Genomic DNA, 23,454 nt, shown 5'->3' with positions numbered 1-23,454 from the left:
TTACAGGTGTCAGCCACAGCACCAGGCCAAGATGTAGGTACATTTTAAACATTAAAATCAGCTTTAAATAATTTTTGCTTAAAAATATATCTTTGGCCGGGCACAGTAGCTTACACCCGCATTCCCAGCACTTTGAGAGGCTAAGGCAGGCAGATCACTTGAGGTCAGGAGTTCCAGACCAGCCTGGCCAACATGGCAAAACTCTCTCTCTGCTAAAAATGCAAAAATTAGCTAGGAGTGGTGGCTCACGCCTGTAGTCCCAGCTATTGGGGAGGGTGAGACAGGAGAATAGCTTAAACCTGGGAGGTGGAGACTACAGTGAGCCGAGATTGCACTACTGCACTCCAGCCTGGGTGACAGAGTGAGACTCCATCTCAAAAAAAGAAAATCTTCTTTAACTTGTATTTTATCATTAAATACAGGCAAGAAGGGGGTTTGTTTTGGGAAAGGGCTGTTAATCACCTTGTTTTAATAAACTAAGTTCCTCCCAAACTTAGTTCAGCCTATGCCCAGGAATGAACAAAGACAGCTTGGAGCTTAGAAGCAAGATGGAGTTGGCTAGGTCAGATCTTTTTTGCTGTCTCAGCTGTAATTTTGCACCAGCGGTTTCATGATCTCCAAGGGCTCTTTTCCCGAGGCATTCCTTGGTTCTGGGTTCTCCCTACTGAAACAGATTCCCTAGGAGTTTTCATTCTCTCCAGGTGGGGGCAGCAAAGGACAGTGAATCCCATGGGCGGGCCTGGTAGTGCTGTGGAGAGCTCCTCGCACTTCTCTGGCGGCTGGCAGTTAAGTGCTGGAAATCTGCAAACATCTTCGCTCCCCGCCCTCTCTTCCTCCATGTCTCAGAGGAGTCACACCTGCTCAGAGTCAGATCATTGCTTTACCTGTGGCCCAAGTCGGTTTAAAGAATAATTAAACTACAAGTTTGAAAATTAAACAAAGCATGGTAATTAGAAATTAGAAATAAAAACAGACCAGAGACCATCTAAAGCAATCAGATACCCCTAAGATAAGCTAATTATAAAAACTAAGCACTGAATTTAGCTCCAAATTTCTACATATCAGGGCAGGGTCAGGATGAGGGTAAAGCAGCCTCAAATGCAAAAGGTAAGGAGAGGCCGGGTGTGGTGGCTCACACCAGTAATCCCAGCATTTTGGGAGGCTGAGTTGGGAGGATTCCTGGAGGCCAGGAGTTAAGACCTGCCTGGGCAACATAGTAAGACCCCATATCTACAAAATTTTTTTTTAATTTTAATTAGCCAGGCATGGTGGTTCACACCTGTAATCCTAGCTTCTCAGGAGACTGAGGCTGTAATGAGCTATGAGCTATGATCACACCACAGCTTCCAGCCTGGGTGACACAGGGAGACCCCGTCTTTAAAAAAAAAAAAAAAAAAAAAAATCATAAGGAGAGAGGAAGACCAACACCTCAATAACCAAGTAAATAATATTTTAATGTAATATTTCTAAAAATCAAAATTAAAAAACCCTCACAAAAAATATGTCCAATTTTTGCATAAAAACATGTATATAGAGAGAAATACTTTTTCTTTTGCCTCAGTTCCAAAATGACACCACATAGCACAGTCAGATCTGGTCTTTAGTTAAGATTTGATATTTTGTTCATCTGGAATTTTTTTTTTTTTTTAGACAGAGTCTCACTCTGTTGCCCAGGCTGGAGTGCAGTGGCACAATCTCAGCTCACTGCAAGCTCCGCCTCCCGGGTTCGCATCATTCTCCTGCCTCAGCCTCCCGAGTAGCTGGGACTACAGGTGCCCACCACCACGCCCGGCTAATTTTTTGTATTTTTTAGTAGAGATGGGGTTTCACTGTGTTAGCCAGATGGTCTTGATCTCCTGACCTCTTGATCTGCCCGCCTTGGCCTCCCAAAGTGCTGGGATTACAGGTGTGAGCCACCACGCCTGGCCCTGTTCATCTGGAATTTTTTAGTATTAATGGTGATCTTTTAAAATATTACATTAAAATATTGTAATCTTAGAGTATTTGGTGCCCCTCTAAATTTATCAAGGTGAATGCCTCACTGTGACTCACCTTCATCCCAGACCTGCGAGGGGCCCCTCACTAGGGAGCATCAGAATCCCTGGACTCCCCTGGCCAACAAGCCCTTGCCAGGCATCCCACGTGCCCAGGATGCCCTAGGGCAAGCCTGGCAGACCCACAGTTCACAAGATACCACCCCATCGGCCTTGGGCTGGCTCTTCCCCCTGCATCCGGTGCCAGCCACCAAATCCTTCCCAACACAGTGCTCCAGGCACCTCTATCTACTGATCAGAACTGACAGATGAGATAAAAACCTTTTTTGAAAAATTTATTGTGGTAAGGACATGTAACATGAGATCTACCCTCTTAACGAAGTTTTAAGTGTATAACACATGGCTGTTGACTATAGGTGCAATGTTATATGGCAGATCTCTAGAGTTGTGTTTTGTTTTGTTTTGTTTTTTTGAGATGGAGTCTCGCTCTATCGCTCAGGCTGGAGTGCAATGGCACGATCTCAGCTCACTGCAACCTCTGCCTCCCAGGTTAAAGTGATTCTCCTGCCTCAGCCTCCCGAGTAGCTGGGATTACAGGTGCATGCCACCACGCCTGGCTAATTTTTTTATTTTTAGTAGAGACAGAGTTTCACCATGTTGGCCAGGCTGGTCTCAAACTCCTGACCTCAGGTGATCTACCTGACTTGGCCTCCCAAAGTGCTGGGATTACAGGCGTGAGCCACCATGTCTGGCCACATCTCTAGAGTTTATTCATCTTGCTTAAAGATAAAATCTTAAAAATAAAGACCTAGGAAATTATTCTAACAGGGACAACTGACATAATATTGTAGGAATGAGACTGGAGAGCATTTCCAGCTCCAAAGCTCATTTTAGGCTGACAGATGATGGTGCAGAGCTGTAGATAGGGCTGCGTATTAGTCTGTTCTCATGCTGCTAATAAATACACACCTGAGACTGGGTAATTTATAAAGGAAAGAGGTTTAATGGACTCACAGTTCCACATGGCTGGGGAGGCCTCACAGTCATGGCGTAAGGCGCATGAGGAGCAAAGTCACGTCTTACATGGCATCAGCCAAGAGAGTGTGTGCAGGGGAACTCCCCTTTATAAAACCATCAGATCTCATGAGCCTTATTCCCTATCACGAGAACAACAGGGGAAAAACCGGCCCCCATGATTCAATTACCTCCCACCAGGTCCCTCCCAAGACACATGGGAATGATGGGAGCTACAATTCAAGATGAGATTTGGGTGGGGACACAGCCAAACTATATCAGGCTGTACGTTGAAAGAGTGAGGTAACTATTGCTCTAGATGCTGCTGGTCTGCGGACACTTTGAGGACCATCCAGCAGAAACCTCTGCAGTTACAGAACTCTTCCACATTCGCACAGGCAATACAGTAGGCACCAACCATGGGAGGCTACTGAGCGCTTGAAATGTGGCTAGTGCAACTAAGAAACTAAATGTTAAGACATATCTAATTTTGATGAATTTATATTTACATTTAATTGATTTAAATGACCACATATTTTCTTTTTCTTTTTTTCTTTTTTTTTTTTTTTGAGACGGAGTTTCACTCTGTCGCCCAGGCTGGAGTGCAATGGCACAGTCTCGGCTCACTGCAACTTCTGCCTCCTGGATTCACGCCATTCTCCTGCCTCAGCCTCCCGAGCAGCTGGGACTACAGGCGCCTGCAACCACACCCGGCTAATTTTTTGTATTTTTAGTAGAGATGGGGTTTCACCGTGTTAGCCAGGATGGTCTCGATCTCCTGACTTCGTGATCCGCCTGCCTCGGCCTCCCAAAGTGCTGGGATTACAGGCATGAGCCACTGTGCCCGGCCAATGACCACATATTTTCTTTTGGCTGGAACCACCATCTTCTAATCATTTGCCTAAATGATGAAAAAAAAGGGAATGAGGAGAAGCACCTGTTCTCTGTTCCCTGGGCCTTTTAGAATGCATATTGTTGTTCCTTTGGACACACACATGTGAATCTACAAGAAGGGAGATGTTGTAGACATCAAGGGAATGGGTAATGTTCAAAAAGGAATACCTCACGAATGTTACCATGGCAAAGCTGGAAGTCTACAGTGCTACCCAGCATGCTGCTGGCATTTCTGTAAACAAACAAGATTCTAGCCAAGAGAATTACTGTATATGTTGAGCATATGAAGTACTTAAAGAGCCAAGATAGTTTCCTAAACGCTGAAGGAAAATGATCAGAAAACGAAGGAACCCAAAGAGAAACGTACCTGGGTTCCGCTGAAGCACCAGCCTGCTCTACGCAGAGAAGCACACTTAGTGAACCAACAGAAGGGGGCCTGAGCTGCTGGAACCTGTTCCCTATGAATTTATGGCACAATAGGTGCCAAAAAAATTAAGGACCTCTTGACTGTTAAAAAAAAAATCCACGTAATTAGTGGCTACTTATTAGTGCAGCAAGCCTCAGATTTTACATTACAATCACCTGCAGGACTTGAAGCAATTTGGTGCGTCCGTCTCAGAGCCTCTGATTCAGTAAGTCTTGGTGGAGCTTGAGAGTTTTCACTTCTTTTTTTTTTTTTTTTTTTTGAGACAGACTCTCACTCTGCTGCCCAGGCTGGAGTGCAGTGGCGTGATCTCGGCTCACTGCAACCTCTGCCTCCCACGTTCAGGCAATTCTCCTGCCTCAGCCTCCCGTGTAGCTGGGATTACAGACATGTGCCACCACGCCCGGCAAATTTTTGTATTTTTTGTAGAGATGGGGTTTCACCATGTTGGCCAGACTGGTCTTGAACTCCTGACCTCAGGTGATCCGCCCACCTCAGCCTCCCAAAGTGTTTGGATTACAGGCGTAAGCCACCGCGCCCAGATGTACACATACCCAATTCCCCACTTTCATTTCTTTTGGGTAGGGAGCTCCACTTCTAAGCTCTCTCATATGTCTATTGGAAATTGTCAACTCATCTTGGGCCATTTTTGGTTCAGTTCATCTCAAAAAGTTATTTTGTCATCCTTATAAATCCAGAGCTAAAGGACCTCAGCAGTATCCTTTTATACAGTAGACACTGCACTGCAGGCCCACCTGACTGAGACTCAGAGTCCAGATTCCGGCTGGAGCAGGAAATCGATAAAATGTCCCCCAGTGACCCCATCCCCAGGTGTTCAGCCCCTTGTGTGATCCCCTCCCGCTGTGTGTGTGCTGGACTTGCTTTTCATGAAGAGACTAGTGGAAGTGGTGGCTTGTCACTTCTGAGATTAGGTTACAAAAGACTAGCTTCCTTCCCGTTCACCCTCTCTCTCACTGGTACTGGTGGAAGCAAGCTGCCGTGTTGTAAACAACCTGTCAGGAGGGCTGTGTGGCAGAGCAAGGGATTGATGTCACAATGCTTTGTGATTCTTTTTCCCCCTGAAAGCCTAGTGGGATAATTACAACTTGAACGGAGCCATCTTCTCTGTTCTGCTCTACACTCCCCTACACAATCCATCTCCCAATGTGCAGAGCCAGGGACCACGACCTAGGACAGCCCAAGTGCAGGGGAGGAAATGCCTGTGATCCTACAAGTCCTGTGGCACCAACTGCCCCCCACCTCTGGTGCCTCCATTGATACAGCCAGGGAAAGACGTTTGACAAGCTAATTAGATTGCCTCATTACGTATTTGGAATCGGGGCTTTAAAAAGCAAGGGTAGTCAGATGGCAGGAGGCCAAGCTCATATAGATATGGCTGATGTCGGTGGCCTAGCAAGTCACTTACGTGGGAAGCCAAAATGTCTTCGGAGGTAGTGTGGTGTGCTGGTAAGGCTCCCAGAGTGCGGAAGTAGGCGGCCTGGCTTGAATAATGGCTCCCATTTATCAGCTATAGGACTTGGGGCAAGTTGCTTAACCTTTAGGTGACTCTGTTTTCTCATCTGTAAAATGGGGAAATGGTATTGAACTCAACTAGTTAAAATGAAAAGTGTTGACACACACAAGGGACACAGCACAGGCACACAGCTCACACCTGAGAACTGCCAAGAGACAAGAAGGCTGCAGAGAAGGCCCTACAGCCCCGAAGCCCACAGACCAGCAGCTCCCAATGACATTCCAGTCGTCAGAGGAGCTGCCAGGACTTGAGCACTTTATTTCAACCATCAAAGCGTTTCCACAGAGAGCAAACAGAAATATTTCCCATGGCATTTTACCTAATTAAGTCTTCAGCTCAACACTAAAAGACTTTTCAATTTAAAAATCATACACCACCTTTATGTGAAAATTTTATTTTTCTTTTTATTGCAAATTTCTGGTAAAGGAAAGAACATGGAAGCTGATTCTCATTTGAGCTTTGGTGAGAAGAGAACTGCACTGTGGCTCGACAGCTCACCACCTCAGCTGCACACCCAAACACGCGGAGGCCTCGGGCACGCACTGATGCCTGCGACCCACCTCCCAGAGATTCTGACTTAATCGGTCTAGGAGGCACAGCGGGGCATCAGTAGCTTTCCCAACTCCTCCGGATGATTTCAACATGTAGCCAAGGTGAGCACACCTGCGGTGGCTCATCTCAAGGGGCTGGCAATGTCAGAAGCACCTGAGAAGCTCAGCTGACAGCCAAGTGTCACCTGCTTACATCACTCCTTGGCCAGAGTCCAGCTGGTGTTCCCCGCCTCCCTCTTCCCAGGTGTCGATGTTCTGATTCCTTCTCCTCAAAGACCCCAGAGGACAGAGATGCTGGAGGGGGTGTGGCTTCCTGTGCTGCGGTTTGTGCTTAAACGTGGAGAACCACATGAACCACGTGTACGCTACCACAAAAGAAATTCACTTTCTGATTGCAAAACAGCATTCGCCTTTTTTTATTTGTTAAGTGGAAATTTGTGGCAAAATAAGAAAATATGTGTTGGATAATATAGTCCCTATATAACCTCTCACGTCCAAATTTGAAAAAAAAAATTGTCAAGCCATTGACAGCAAAATATGTACTTTAGCAGCATATTTTATATGGGTAAACAGTAATAGCCAGTTAGATACTTCATTTGTGATTTATCCTAAAAATAGAAAATGCTTTTTATTTTCCTGAGTCCTTGGCAAACAAAAAACATTTTTTTCTTTTTAATTGTTAAAGTATTCCTGTTTTTCTTTTTTCTGGGACACCCTCACAGTTCAGAACGTTGTGTCTCACTGTCAGTTTTTACACACAGAGATGAACAAACAGCACTGGGGCCAATTTTCAATGACTGATCAAATATGGCGATTGAAAATAAAACACCCATCATCTACAAAGTTGCTCAAGATGAAAGTTTCTTACAGTGCTATAAATGCAATATCGATTTGAATTGTTGTCCATACAAAAGTATGAATTTCTATTCCATTAGTAATACTGAATGATTAATACCTTAACAGTGATAAAATTTTTAGAACATTTAAAAAATACAGAGGATTCCAGTTTTACATCATACTTCTGACGGATTATCATACTTTCTATTTTGTCTGCAAAACTTTTACAGAGTACAGTGCATTGACATGATAAAACCAAGGCACAAAAATACAGTTACGATAAGTGTATATAAACCCTAGCACTTTGTGCCAATTTTGGAAACAGATCATAAAGTCTGAAAAATTATCACATTCTATTTGATTAGTGAACAATTAATTGTGCAGTAAATAGACTGGTAACCACCATTCCATTATTAAATATATGGCTATCACTATACAGGTTGTGGATAATTCAAAAATAGTTTTAAATATTAAAACCTGTAATATCTAGGTGGTCAACGCAGATATTGAGCCTTACATTATCTAAATAAGTTTCCATTTAATTTGCAATCCACATGGCAGTTAGCAATTTTTAAACTATTTCCATTACATAAATGGTGGGGTTTATTCTAAATGTTAAATCCTTTCCCCTTACAAAAGACAGAAGATTTACAAGAAGGTAACCAATATAAGAAGTGCATAGACAACAATAATAAAATCCAAATTGGACTCAAAGGTTGAAGTCTAATCTACTGGGACATTCTCTTAATTTAGGATGAGGAGCAACACATTCCTGTGATGATTCATTAGTTTCTTAATTAAAAAAAAATCCCCATGACATTTTTCAAAATAGTAAACAGTCTTCATTAGTGCATCAAGCATTGAAGAAAAATTGTCGTCTTTCCATTCGTAAAATGAAGAAGATAAAAGCCTTTCAAAATCCAGGGCGAGGGATTTCCATTGAATTTAGAGAAGTGAAATAAACTGGTAAAAACTGTATTTCATACTTTTAACAAAAGAGTATTTTCAAGACTCAAGGTAAACATTTAGACCCATAAAAACACATTTCTTGGCACATGCACGCCATGGATGGAACAATCCTGAATGCAGCGATGGCCTGGCTACAGAGGTATCCGGCTCCTAGCCCCACTGGCAAAACTGTCTTTTAGGACCTTGTCCCAGCTCCCTTCACATGGGGGTCTCTGGCTTCTGCATCAGCTGGATTTGCTTCTGTAGCTGGTCCCTGTCCAGCTTCATCTTGGCCTCGAGAACTTGCCTGAGGGATCCTATGCTTTCATAGACGGCTGTAAACCCTTGAAGGAGAGGTAAATTTCACAACAGTTAACAATTTTTTAAAAATGCTGTATCAAATTCTATAGTATCTAGTAATGGTTGATTCAGGCAAAAATTATTAATAGATGCTAAAACCTCTGGGATGAAAGTATGATGGGGAACAGGTGAGTTTCTAGTTTCTCCCTAGAGATTACTTTTTAATTACAAAAAGGAACTATTACAATGGAGAAGACTGTCATATACCCCTTTAACCAAGTGATCAAAGCTCACGTCACCAATACTGGGAGAAACAACATCACGTAACTCCTGAAAAGATACCCTGAGCATGGCACAACATCACTTCTTGACATTTTTAAAGAATACCAAAATACACAACCTAAATTATACCAAGATGAAGCAAACAGGCCTGGTACGGTGGCTCATGCCAGTAATCCCAGCACTTTGGGAGGCCAAGGCGGATGGATCACCTGAGGTCAGGAGTTTGAGCCAGCCTGGCCAACATGGCAAAACCCTGTCTCTACTAAAAATACAAAAATTAGCTGGGAATGGTGGCGCACGCCTGTAGTCCCAGCTACTCGGGAGGCTGAGGCAGGGAGAATTGCTTGAACCCAGGAAGTGGACGTTGCAGTGAGCCGAGATTGTGCTACTGCACTCCAGCCTGGGCGACAGAGCAAGACTCGTCTCAAAAAAAAAAAAAAAAAATGAAGCAAACAAATCTAAACTAGGGATAGTCTACAAAATGCTGGCTGGCTGGTATTCTTTAAAAATGTCGACATCACTGAGAAACTGATCCAGATTAATAGAGACTAAATAAAGAAACATGACAACTAAATACGATGTGTAATTCTGGATTAGAACCTGAAGGGCCAACATCACTAATTATAGGAAAAATACAAATTAAAACCACAATGAGTTATCACCTCACACCTGTTAAGATGGCTATTATCAAAAAGACAAAAGAGTACAAGCATTGGCGAGGGTGTGAAGAAAGGGGAACACTTGTACACTGTTGGTGGGAATGCAGGATGGGGCAGCCATAGTGGAAAACAGTATAGGGCAGGGGTATCCAAACTTTCGGCTTCCTTGGGCCACACTGAAAGAATTGTCTTGGGCAATACAAATACACTAACACTAATGATAGCTGATGAGTGATTTAAAAAAAAAATCACAAAAAAATCTCATAATGTTTTAAGAAAGTTTACAAATTTGGGTTGGGCTGCATTCAAAGCCATTCTGGGTCGCATGTGGCCTGCGGGATGTGGGTTGGACAAGCTTGGTATAGAGGTTACTAAAGAAATTTAAAATAGAACTACCATATGACCCAGCAATCTCACTACTGGGTATATTCCCAAAGGAAATTAAATTACTGCCTCATAAAGATATCTGCACTCCCCTGTTCACTGCACCATTATTTACAATAGCCAAGATATGGAAACAACTGAAGTGTGTCCATCAAAAAATTAGTGAATAAAGAAATTGTGTATATATACATATGATGAATATTATTCAGCTTTACAAAAAAGGAGAGCCTGCTATTTGTCACAAATGGATAAAAATGGAGGACATTATGCTAAGTGAAATAAGACAGATACAGAAAGAAAAATACTGCACGATCTCATATGTGGAATCTAAAAAAAGGAAAGGAAGGAAGAAGGGAAGGGGAGGGGAGGGGAAGGGAAAGGAAGGGAAGGGAAGGGAAAGGAAAGAAAGGAAGAAAGAAAAGAAAGAGAAAGAAAGGAAGGAAAGAAAGAGAGAGAGAAAGAGAGGAGGAGGGAGGGAGGAAGGCAGGAAGGGAGGAAGGAATGAAGGGAGGGAGGGAGGGAGGAAGGCAGGCCGAAGCGGGTGGATTACTTGAGGTCAGTAGTTCGAGACCAGCCTGGCCAACACCATGAAACTCCATCTCTACTAAAAATACAAAAATTAGCTGGGCCTGGTGGTGCACATCTACAATCCCAGCTACCCGCGAGGCTGAGGTATGAGAATCACTTGAACTTGGGAAGAATAGGTCACAGTCAGCCGAGACTGCACCACTGCACTCCAGCCTGGGCGACAGAGCAAGACTCTGTCTAAAAAAAAAAAAAGAAAAGAAAGAAAGTCAAAAACATAGAGAATAAAATGGTGGATGCCAAAGGTGGGGCGGAAGAGGAGGAAATGGGGAGATGCAGGTCAAAAGATACAAATTGCTGATATGGAGAATGAACAAGACCAGATGTCTAATGTATAGCATGAGGACTACAGTCAATAATATTGTATTGTATTTGGGATTTTTGCTAAAAGAGTACATTTGCAGGTGTTCTTGCCATACACACACACACACACACACACACACACAGACACACACACACAAATACCTGTGAGATGATACATATGTTAACCTGCTTGAATACAGTAACTATTTCACTATGTGTATATATATATCAAAATATAAACATCTTGTTGTATACCTTAAATATATACAACAATTTTTTTTATTTAAAAAACATGTAATTAGAAAAAAAAGACACTAGACTGGAAAAGGGTTGCTATGAAGGAAATGATGGCACGTTAAAAATTGAATATTAAAAAATATTTCATTGATGATACATTGTATTAAAGTTATTTACAAGAGAATATCCTTGTTCTTAGGATATACACACTGAAATAATAAAAGGGCAACCAGGCAGCGGCTCACACCTGTAATTCCAGCGCTTCGGCAGGTCAAGGCAAGAGGACTGCTTGAGGCCAGGAGTTCCAGACCAGTCTGGGCAACATACTGAGGCCCCATCTCTAAAAAAATTTTTTTAAATAAAAAAATGAGCTGGGCATGGTGGCACATGCCCATAGTCCTAGCTGCTCAGGAGGTCGAGGCAGGGGGTTCACCTGAGCCCAGGAGGCTGTAGTGAGCTACAATCACACCACTTCACCCCAGCCTAGGCAACAGAGTAAGCCCATCTCATTCTGTCATCTTTTTAATTTCCAAAAAAATGGAAATAATAAAGGGGTAAAAAGGCATCATGAGGCTAGGCCTGGTGGCTCTCGCCTGTAATCCCAGCACTTCAGCAGGCCGAGGCGGGAGGATCATTTGAGGTTGGGGGTTCAAGACTAGCCTGGCCAACATGGTGAAACCTTGTTTTCTATTAAAAATACAAAAAAAAAAAAAAAAAAAAAAATTAGCCGGCCGTGATGTCAGGCGCCTGTAATCCCAGCTACTCAGGATGCTGAGGCAGGAGAATCGCTTGAACCCTGAAGGCAGAGGTTGCAGTGAGCCAAGATCATGCCACTGCACTCCAGGCTGGCAACAGAGCAAGATTCTGTCTCCAAAACAAAAAAAAGGAAAGAAAGAAGAAATATATTGTCTTTGTAATAAAGAAAATGGCTTTATTTTTTAAAAGGCTCAGATGCTTTTCATATTAGGTGCTAAATATTAACATCCTCAATGGTATGTTAAATAACAATACATTCCTTCAGGGAATGATGCGAGGTTAAACATTGAAGAAATATTCAAATACCATATTTTAATAGTCCAAAGACTAAGAAAGAAAATTCATTTTTATCTTTACAAGTTCTCCAATTCATATATTTAATTGTGGCTCCTATAAATAAAATAATAAACATTTGGTGGTAATAACAAAATTATTCTAGGGATAACTAGCACTTTTATTTCCATGTGGCCAAAACAGAACAATTTCACAGAAGAAAATTCATGGAATCATACAATTGGAAGAAGCTAGGAGAGAATTTGGTTCCACTTCTCACACTACAGGAACGTCTTCTTCCTGACCACAATCAACCAGCCTCTACTTGAATATTTTCTGTAACAAAGAGCTCTCAAGCTCCGAAAGCCATCAGTCTTTTAGGACTCATTAACTTTAAGGTACTTCTGCCTCATATTGAGTTAAAATCTGTCTTCGGGTACCTTCCACTTAGTGGTCACAGTTCTGTATTCCTGAGTTCAGAGCGTAAATCTAATCCCTCCCGTATATGACAGCACTCAGAACTTGAAATCAGTGCTAATGTTCTCCTCTAAGCAAGTGTGAATTAATGGGCCCTGCTGACCTGCCAGTAGAGGAAAATCACTCATTGCCAGGGTGGTACTGTACTGCTAGCACTATAAAATAAGCCCTCAAAAACCCCCTCAAAGATATGTGCTTCCTTCTGAGACATGTTAACCTTGGCTATGAACAGAAAATAATTGGCCAATGGTGCTGAAGAAAATGTACCTCAGTTGCAGGCTAAGCAATTTCAGTTTTGTTTGCCTGTCTCTCACGGTGGCTCTTTATACAGCTGAAATTCAAACAGCATTGTAGCTACTTAGAAAATACAGCACAGCTACTCAGAAAATCAACTAAGGATATTTCACGGTTATTACCATTAGCCAGGTTCATAGGTAGTTGCAGGGGATACTAATTAATAGGTTTTAGAACAAACAGAAAATAAAGCACATGAGCTGTTTTGGTTTTGGCCTACCAGCATTAACTTCCGCTTTCATTTCCTTGATGTTCTGGTTCATCTGTAACTCCAGCTTGGTGATTCGCCCGTGCATCTTCTCCTCTTCTTGCCTTGTTCTCTGACCATCAAAAGTCTTCTTTTGACCCTCTTCTATTTTGTCAAGCCTGGCTGACATCTGGCTGAGCTTCTTCTCCATATCCCTTTCACTGGCTCCCTGAGATCCATGATAAGAACTGCACTTAATCACTCCAAAAAGAAATCTGCATTGCATTCACATCAGCCATAATATCGTTTAACAACAATCTGCAAGAAACAGATTCGCAACAGCTGCTTGTTGCCCACCATAATATCTATTCTCCCTTTCTTCCTTAACAGATCCATGATTTTTGGCTGGGTACAAGGTCATTCAAAACAAAGACTACATTTTCAGGCTGGGTGCAGTGGCTCACGCCTGTAATTCCAGCACTTTGGGAGGCCGAGGCAGGCAGATAACTTGAGGTCAGGAGTTCGAGACAAGCCTGGCCAACATGGTGAAACCCTGTCTTTATTAAAAATACAAAAATTAGCCAGGGATGGTGGTGGGTGCCTGTAATCCCAGCTACATAGGAGGCTGAGGCAGGAGAATCACTTGAACCAGGGAGGCGAGGTTGCAGTGAGCCAAGATCTCACCATTCCACTCCAGCCTGGGTAACAGAGTGAGACTCTGTCTCAAAAAAAAAAAAAAACAACCACTACATTCAACGAGATGTAAGTACAAGTGTATACGGCAGCTTCCAGGAAAAGTTAAAAGACAGCTGATGTATGTCCTTACTTCTTCCTTCGTCCTTCCCTTTCTGGAATTCAGCCAGAATGGCTGGAGCTCTAGCAGCTATATTGAATTATGAAGATATAGATCACTCTAGGGTTGGCAAAAAGTTAAACTGGAAGGATCCTGGGTCACTGAGGACTGAGAAGCTATCATACCAGTCCTGCATTACCTATACCCAGACTTCCGTTATGCGAAATAAAAAATATGTTTCTATTTCACGAAAGCCACCATTATCCTGGGGTTTACGGTTAGCTATTAAACCAATCCATATATAAACACTGATCCAAAGACCAAGAATTATTAGTACAAATGTATTAGTATAAATCCAAGTAAGCCAATTAGTAGATGTGATGGAAATATGGGGAAATACTTAAAAGAACATATTTAATATTTTAAATATATATAAAATCATATATGAAAATTAAGTCTTTCCTTTCCTTTTTCCTTTCCACATGCTTGGTTTTTATGGGAATCTGTGTCTGCCAGTGAGCTTGGAGGCCAAGACTGCAAACTCCAAGCTATAAGTGGATTATGGCACGATACTCCTCTCTTGATGGTGCTCAATGCAGAGTCTGCAATTCAACAGCTCCACATCTGGAGAGAGCAGAGTCAGAGATGTACTGCACCAGTCATTTCAGCTCAATCATCAATATCCAACAAGAGGAAACAGTACAAGAAAAGGGAAGGGAGACAGAGATGTCATGCTAAATAATGAAAACCAATGAAACTTTGCTTGCCAGGTACTGGTTTGGGAGCATAACAATTTTGAATACTACATATGCAAGACTTTTTTTTTTTTTTTTTTGAGATAGAGTCTCACTCTGTCGCCCAGGCTGGAGTGCAGCGTGCAGTCATAGCTCACTGCAGTTTTGACCTTCCTGGGCTCAAGGTGGATTCAGGCTCAGCCTCCTGAGTAGCTGGGACTACAAGCATGTGTCACCATGCTCAGCTAATTTTTGTGTTTTTTGTAGAGATGGGGTTTCACCATGTTTCCCAGGCTGGTCTCGAACTCCTGGGCTCAAGCGATCCTCCCGCCTCAGCCTCCCAAAGTGTTGGGATTACAGGAGTGAGCCACAGTGCCCGGCACAAGACTTTCTTGATATCGTTTTTGAGCAGTTCTACAAACCTTAGCTCTGTGAGAGACTGGGATGAAGGAGAAGGAAAATGGGGAAAAAAATGGTGGATTCTGTTTACATGTTGCACTGTGGTATCTCACATGTAGCTACAGTAGAATGGCGTGATCTGGAGACAGAAATCTATTCAACACCAGGCAAAAAAGCAAAACCAGATCAAGAAATTAAAACAAACAAGAATGAAGTTGGTGATTCTTAGTTTTATGTAGAAACGAAGATGAACAATTTGGATCATTAAGGTTTTAGCTTAAGTTCATCTTAACTGAAAGTACTGAAATTTTCTACTTAGTCTTTGTTAACCAAAACAAGTCAGAGTGTTCTATCTCTTTATGAAGAATACAAAGAATCAATATGGAACTATGGAAATGGATTTTAAGGCAAGAAACAATTGAACAGCTTTAGGTGGTGCCAAATAAATCAGTGATAAATTACTAGGTATTATTATTCAAACAGTGTAGGCCCCCACTGAATAACTTTACTAAATTATTGCTAAACATCAATACCTACACTGTTTTCCTTAACAATCAAAGAAAGCTGATCAATTTTCTGTAAAAGCTCTTTTTCTATCCGTTCTTGTTCCTGTTGCAACCAACTCCGTGCAGATAGTATCTGGTTACTGAGTTCCTCAACTGTACCTTTAAATCTAAAAAAAAAAAAATTGCAAGTTAGATGTAAAACAGTTTTTTTATTTTTTATTTTTTTATTTTAAGTTCCGGGGTATATGTTCAGGATATACAGATTTGTTACACAGGTAAACATGTGCCATGGTGGTTTGCTGCATCTGTCAACCCATCACCTAGGTATTAAGCCCTGCATCTATTAGCTATTTTTCCTGATGCTCTCCCTTGCCCCCCCATGCCCCCAAGCCCCAGTATGTGTTGGTCCCCTCCCTGTGTCCACATGTTCTGATTGTTCAGCTCCTACTTATAAGTAAGAACATGTGGTGTTTGGTTTTCTGTTCCTGTGTTACTTTGCTGAGGATAATGGCTTCCAGCTCCATCCGTGTCCCTGCAAAGGGCATGATCTTATTCCTTTTTATGGTTGCATAGTATTCCATGGTATATAAGTACTATATTTTCTTTATCTAGTCTATCATTGATGGACATTTCGGTTGATTCCATGTCTTTGCTATTGTGAATAGTGCTGCAGTGAACATACGTATGCATGTATCTTTGTAACTGAATGATGTATATTCCTTTGGGTATATGCCCAGTAATGGGATTGCTGGGTCAAATGGTATTTCTGGTTCTAACAATTTTTTTTAATGACATCATACAATATCAATTTCCAACTATCATATTTCTGGTATATATGCCAGCATTAAACTAGGCTCAATCAGAATTACGTATTTACCTTTTCTTAGAATTGCACTTAGCACTAACTTGGGAAGCTGGTAAGGCAGGAGAATACAACAGATAAACCATCTGATGGTGCTTCCTACCCACGAGGAGTACGCGGAACAGGCACTGAGGTGACACAGCGACACAGAGCTGGGCCAGCCGCAGACCCCTGCAGTTCCGAGGGTCCACGATACTCCTGGCTCAGAGGACACAATGTCTCTCATCTCCTCTTCTAGGATCCCCTTCTTCCCCAGGCTCTTCCTCCTAGTCCCTTTTATCTCTTGGGACTAGAACCTGGCTCCCTTTCTCTCTAACATTCCCCAAATTGCCCTTGTCCTCTATGGATATTTCCTAATGTAAATCAAAAGAAAAATTGAAAGAAAAAAATAAAACCCTCCCATCCTTCCATTCCTCTCCCTTCCCAAATTCCTTATAACTGTCCATACCTGCTACCTCCCTCTTAATTACTTCTTTCCAGTTTTTATTATAATATGTAATAAAATACAGAAGAATGTATGTGATGTAGACATGTGACTTAAATAATGATAACATGAACACCCATTGTAGTAGAGCTACCGCTTGTCCTGCAATATCTGTTCTCTTCTTCTTCCTTATTAAGAAGCCCTCAAATGTTAACTGGGTACATGGCTGCCTAGCCAGAGACCACATTTCCCAGGATCCCTTGCAGCGAGATGTAGCCTCATGATGCATAAAAGTCATAAGCACGCCTTTCCAGTCATATCTCTAAAAACAAAGCTTCTGCCCTGGACTCTCTCCCTGTCCCAGGTGACTGGGAAGGGACAAGGACTGGAGCCTTGGAAAAACCACACTGAGTTGCGACTGCTGCCTGTCTCCTCTGGACCACTGATCTCTGCACTGTTATGTGAGAGCCAGCATGGAAGCTAGCCTGTACCCTAAAGTACACAACCGTGAACCCCTGCCAGGTAAGACATGGAACACTGCCAGGACCTTAGAAGACCCAAGTGTACTCTGCGATCACCCCACAACCCACGAAGTAACCACTAACTGGAACTTACTGTTCTTTATCATTTTATTCTATTGGTTTGGATCCTAAAGCAGCATATTCTTCGGCATTGAATTTTTTTTTTTTTTTTTTTGAGATGGAGTCTCACTCTGTCACCCAGGCTGGAGTACAGTGGTGTGATTTTGGCTCACTGCAACCTCTGCCTCTCAGGTTCAAGTGATTCTCCGGCCTCAGCCTCTTGAATAGCTGGGACTACAGGCACGCATCACCATGCCCGGCTAATTTTTGTATTTTTGTAGAGACAGGGTTTCACCATGTTGGCCAGGCTAGTCTCCCATCCTCAAGTGATCTGCCTGCCTTGGCCTCCGACAGTGCTGGGATTACAGGCGTGAGCCCCCTTGCCTGGCCAGCATTGCATATTTTTAAATTTTATATAAATGGAACGTACTAAAGTGTGAGTTTTCTACTCATTTTTCACTCAACATATGTCTGTGAGATTCATCCATGCTGATTTGTATAGCTGTAGTGAATTCATTTTCATTGTTGAATAATATTCAATTTTATGAATATACCATAGCTTATCCAGTCTTCTGTTGATGGACATTTGTTTTGGTTTGTTTTTATCCATCTTTGCTATTAAAAATAATGCTGTTATGGGCCGGGTGCAGTGGTTTACGCCTGTAATCCCAGCACTTTGGGAGGCCGAGGTGGGCAGATCACGAGGTCAGGAGATTGAGACCATCCTGGCTAACATGGTGAAACCCCATCTCTACCAAAAATACAAAAATTAGCTGGGCACGGTGGCACGTGCCTGTAGTCCCAGCTACTTGGGAGGCTGAGGCAGGAGAATCGTTGAACCCGGGAGGTGGAGGTTGCAGTGAGCCGAGATCAAGCACATTGCACTCCAGCCTGGCGACAGAGCAAAACTCCATCTCGAAATAAATAAATAAAATAAATAATAATGCTGTTACAAAAATACTGATACATAGCTCCTGGTTCACATTTGGGAGAGTTTCTCTAGGGTCTGAACACGTCCAACTTTTCCAGAAAACACCAGACTGTTTTCTAGAGTGGTTGTACTACTTCACATTTTACTCAGCGCTATAAAGAGGTCCTGTTCCCCAAATCCTTGCTAACACTTTCACATATCTGATGTGAACCTGTGTCCTTTGGATTTCTTCTAATGTTTGGAAATTATACACCCAATTTTATTCTTTTAGAATGGAAATTTTAATACCACATTTAATTTATCAAAGTCTAAAGTTATTCAATGTTTCTAATTTGATCCTGAAAAACTCCTAAGAATAATTTCAGAAATCTTCCTTCTCATTTAGATGTTGTCATTGACCTATATTTTAGTTGTGTTTTGATCCTCTGCAAATTCGACTTTAATATTACTGTTTGTTTAGATTTGCCCAATGTTCATCATATTCTTTGCTCATCCTTTCTTCTTATATTTTGGACCTTCTTTTTGTATTATTTTCTTTGTTTCTTTTTCATTTTCTTTTTTTGAGATGGAGTCTCGCTCTGTTGCCCAGGCTGGAGTGTGAAGTGGCATGATTTCGGCTCATTGCAACCTCCGCCTCCTGGGTTCAGGTGATTTCCAGCTACTTTCGTATTTTTAGTAGAGACAGGATTTCACCATGTTGGCCAAGCTGGTCTTGAATTCCTGACCTCAGGTGATCTGCCCGCCTCAGCCTTCCAAAGTGCTGGGATTATGGGCGTGAACCACCGCATCCAGCCATGAAGGCTGTCTTTTTAAAATTCCATTAGTGTAGTTTTATTAGTACACTTTGAGTTCTTTTTTTTTTTTTTTTTTGAGGCAGGGTCTCATTCTGTCACTTAGGCTGGAGTGCAGTGGCTCAATCATAGCTCACTACAGCCTCAACCTCCTGGACTCAAGCAATTCTCTTGCCTCAGCCTCCTGAGTAGCTGGGACTATAGGCATGCACAACCATATCCAGCTAACTTTGAGTTCTTATTTGTTTGAAAGATCTTTATTTTTCCACTGGCTGACAATCAGACTCTCAGTATCTGAAGGTACCAGACCACCTTCTCACCCTTAATATGGCTGAGGAATCAGCATTGGTCTAATTTCTCTCTCTGCTTTAAGATCTTTCTATATTTGGTGTTCTGTAGTTTTAGAGCACCAAACTGATGTGTCTAGACTTGGCTTTTTACTTATTCTACTGGAATGTAGTTGGCTTTCTTTTTTTTTTTTTTTTTTTTTTGAGACAGAGTCATATTCTATTGCCCAGGCTGGAGTAAAGTGGTGTGATCTCGGCTCACTGCTGCAAACTCTGCCTCCTGGGTTCAAGCAATTCTCATGTCTCATCCTCCCGAGTAGCTGGGATTACAGGCCTGTGCCACCACGCCTGGCTAATTTTTGTATTTTTAGTAGAGACAGGGTTTCACCATGTTAGCCAGGTTGGTCTGAAACTGCTGCCCCCAGGTGATCCATCTGCCTTGGCCTCCCAGAGTGCTGAGATTATAGGCATGAGCCACTGCACCCACCCTGTATTTGGTTTTCTAAGTTTGAGATTTCTCTTTCATCAATTCTGTATGCTTGTCTGCCATTCTCTCTTTTGATACTGCTTCTCCTCTATTCCCTCTATTATCTCTCATAGGATTCTCATTAGGCATAGGTTGGGCCTTCTTACTCTATCTCCTTCTATTTGTGTCTATTGCTGTCACAAAAAATCACCACTGCGAGCTGGCCCACCTCCCCTGCAGCCTCATGCCCCACTGCTTCGCCCTCACTCCCTGTTCCAGTCACCCTCGCCATCTTTCAGTTTCTTGCATGTCACATTCCTCCCACGACAGGCTATTGAACCTCATATATTCTCATCCTACTCTTTACTTAGCAAAGCCCCATTCACTCTTCAGCTCTCACCTCAAACATCCCTTCCTCAGGAAGGCCCCACAACCAGGCGTCTCACTCATTCTCACAGCACCGCTGAATTAGTTTCCTGTGGCTGCTCTAACTAATTACTACAAACCTGGTGGCAGAAAACAATACAGATTTATTCTCTTGCAGTTCTGGAAACTGAAAGGCTAAATAAGTTTCACTGGCGTAAAGTCAAGGTGTCTGTAGGGTGGGTTCTTCTGGAGGCTCTGAGGGGAGAATAGTTCCCTTGCCTTTTGCAGCTTCTAGTGGCCTCCTGTGTTCCTTGGCTTGGAATTCTTTGCCCCGTCCTCAAAGTGCATCACTGCAGTCTCGCTTCCTTGTCACATGGCCTTCTCTCTTGACTGTGACCCTATTGCCTCCCTCTTATAAGGACTATAGTGATCACATCAGGCTTATCAGATAAAACCCATTTTAAAATCCATAACTTAATCGCATCTGCAAAGTCCCCTTTTGCCATATAAGGTAATATATTCGCAACTTCCAGGGATTAGGACACAAAGATATTTAGAGGACCATTATTCAGCCTACACAACCAGGAACCGAACCTTCAACGCACTTACCACCATTAGCAATAATATAGTAGATGCTCATTTATGTCATTGATTAATGGTCATCAGCTCCCCAGACTAAACTCCACAAGGATAAGAACAGAGTCTGGTTTGTGTTCATTACCCAGATCCTCAGCCCCTAGGCCAATGAATACTCAACATACACTTGTTGAATGAATAGGTGGATAATTATCCAAACACAAAAAAACAATAATTATGAAGGAAAAGTGGCAACACGCTACAAGGAAACTTTTCTTTTTAACTTCCATTATTGTTTTCAATTTGTGCAATGAATAAAAACCAAGAGGAAAAAAATCATAGTATTGCATAAACTCATAAAGAACTTTAAGTTTTTTTTTTTAAATAAATTGATTGCTTACTTAGTGTCCAAAAGCTGAAGCTGGTGGTTACTGTCTCTGTGAGACATCTTCAGTTTGGTACTCTGCTCTGATATTGACAAGTCCACTCTGTTCAAAAGCTGAGAAATCTGGAAAAGAAATCTTGCTTATAAATATCACATCTAACGTCTTCAGATGCAACTTCAGAAAACATTTAGTAAGCCATATTGTAGTCAATGGCATTAAGATTCTATCTAATTTGATAAATTCATTTATAAGTCTACCTTATCTTTCCACCTCCATTTTCTTTCTTATATGTCCATCGAAAATCAAGACCAGTAGCACTGCCAAAATATTCATCCTGCACTAAGCACGTAATTTTACACATAATTCTCTGAGGAGCAAGCCCAATTCCTACCCAAGACCGCAACTTCTACCAGCTGTCATGATAGTCAACCTTACCTTGGAATTTCTACCATCAGTGTAACGGCTCGTCATAGAAAATAGAATTTTTATTGTTTACAAAATCCATCAAGGTCTCAGATTTACCTCCATAACAAGTCAGGTCACCAGTCAATATAACTTGTAGACTATCTCCCTCCTGTTCCTTTCTCACACCACCTACCCATGTCCCTTGTCTTTACTGAAATTTAACAAAAACCAGTCCTGTGTGAAATTTCTGCCTTTTCTGCAAAAATTAGAATGTTCCATGTTCCTTACTTAAAGATTCATGGTATTTGTCAGATCCAGAAGAAAGAGAAAGAATGTCTCTTTTGATGGATATCTGTACATATTTGACTTGGCCTAGCTATAAAGAAGCTTATGATTTCCTTAACATCTCTTCTCTGGTGTAGTAATCCCATTCTCACTCATTCTTCAAAAAAGAAATTATTATTGGATTGTCTTTTTATTCTTTTTCATAGTTTTATAATATCTGTATTTTTCACATAAGTAGCTTTATATTCTTATTGGAGATGATTAAGGTATAAATGTATTTAATCCAGTAAGTTAACCAGATGCTCCTATTTTACTGGAATAGTCTCTTTAAATGAACAATAGCAAATAAGGCAGATATTGTAGAAAAAGTCCTAGAAGACAGGCCCTATGATGGCAAAGGGAAACTTTTAAGTGGCCAAAAAACAAACTGAAATGCCAAAAGTTTTGCTTTGTGAAATTAATCTGTGACGTTTGAGGTCAAATACTCTCATATTCATTAGTCTGCCTATGCTCTAGCTTTGCCTAATTTTGTCCCACATACAGACTATGTGATGAGGTAGTATATACAATGAGTCCCAGGGAATACATTATTTCCTGAATCAAAAATTGGGACGAGTGGCATGTAAAGGAATGCTTGATCACTTACTTGTGCAAGAGATAGCTTTCAAGGTGTCATTTAGAATTTCTGGAATGTATTAGCTGTTCTAGGAATGTGGTGGTGGGGGGTAGAATTAGGACTATACCAAACAATTTTGGTGGTTTGGTTGCCAGACACATGAAGGGCCACTCTAGTGAAATAGGAAAGGAAGAAGCAAAGAAAAGATGCTTATGATTGGCATAAACCCATGCTAGGTGCCCCAGCTGGTTTCTCCTGTAAGAAATAATCAACACCATATTATTCTTAGCTAAGAACAAATTACCCGCTTCTAAAAGCTACCTGAAACAGGTCGTACCTGTCCCTCTGCATCTTTGATTTTCGTTTCCAAGATAAGTTTGGCAGCCTGCTGTTCTTTGTTCAAGTGCTGGAGCCCCTCATAGGTCGTTTTGTGCTCTGCAGAAAGTCTAGCTATGCTGGCATCACATCTGTCCAGACAAAGAACAAAGCTGATTCTTATTAAAGTTTAAAAACAATGCGCAAAAGCTTCCTTACACACTCTGAAATGCAAAACCCACTCAAAGAAACTGCACTATCAATCATTCTTTTGAACAGAGGTTCGAATGAATTCCAAGAGCTGGCCTCATTATGGTTTTTAAGGTAAACCAGAGGGATGTTGCTTAATAAGGCTAGAGATGTAACCACCAAAGAAATAAAGTCTTTCCAATGATCATGAGTACAACACTGTATGTGCAGCGAGAGGCCAATACAAAGAGCATAGCTAGTGTGCTGGATGTGGTCTGTCACTCTTCAGTACCACCCCTGCCTTTCGAAGTTGGGGGCCTCCTTGGATTTGGGAGGCAACTTCTACCATGTTGGAAAATATTACTTCTAAACTTTGACTGAATCACTCATAAGGCTGTATAGTATGAGTAGGGTGTAGAGCAGGGGAAGGTTTTGCAGCCAGTTCAAGCTGTAGTAAAAGCTGCTGCCCTGTGGGCCTTGCAACTTGGCAGATCCAATGGTACTCAAAGTATGTGTGGCAGATGAGCTGTGTGGGGCCTCTGTCGAGTCCTAATAGGAGAGTCACAGAATGGACCCACAAGAGTTTAGAGCTAAATAATGCTCTGTTCT

General features: G+C 41.9%; 1 protein-coding gene across 10 annotated transcripts in view; it reads right to left on the bottom strand.

Moving 5' to 3' along the window:
* Positions 1–6,812: 6,812 nt before the first annotated feature.
* Positions 6,813–23,454, bottom strand: part of FAM81A (family with sequence similarity 81 member A) — an 84,848-nt gene continuing 68,206 nt past the window's right edge. For all 10 annotated transcript variants that reach the window (XM_019010748.4, XM_055363147.2, XM_019010750.3 and 7 more), the window contains 5 exons: positions 22,679–22,808; positions 21,051–21,157; positions 15,397–15,532; positions 12,967–13,162; positions 6,813–8,540 (listed from right to left, as the gene is read on the bottom strand). In XM_019010748.4, the coding sequence (XP_018866293.1) occupies positions 8,416–8,540; positions 12,967–13,162; positions 15,397–15,532; positions 21,051–21,157; positions 22,679–22,808 (694 nt within the window). In that variant the 3' untranslated portion in view covers positions 6,813–8,415. The remainder of the gene's footprint in view (positions 8,541–12,966; positions 13,163–15,396; positions 15,533–21,050; positions 21,158–22,678; positions 22,809–23,454) is intronic.

Source organism: Gorilla gorilla, chromosome 16 (genome assembly GCF_029281585.2).
Source record: "Gorilla gorilla gorilla isolate KB3781 chromosome 16, NHGRI_mGorGor1-v2.1_pri, whole genome shotgun sequence".
NCBI lineage: Eukaryota > Metazoa > Chordata > Mammalia > Primates > Hominidae > Gorilla > Gorilla gorilla.
Note: the sequence above shows the minus strand (reverse complement) of the source record. Positions and strands in the feature narration are given on the sequence as shown.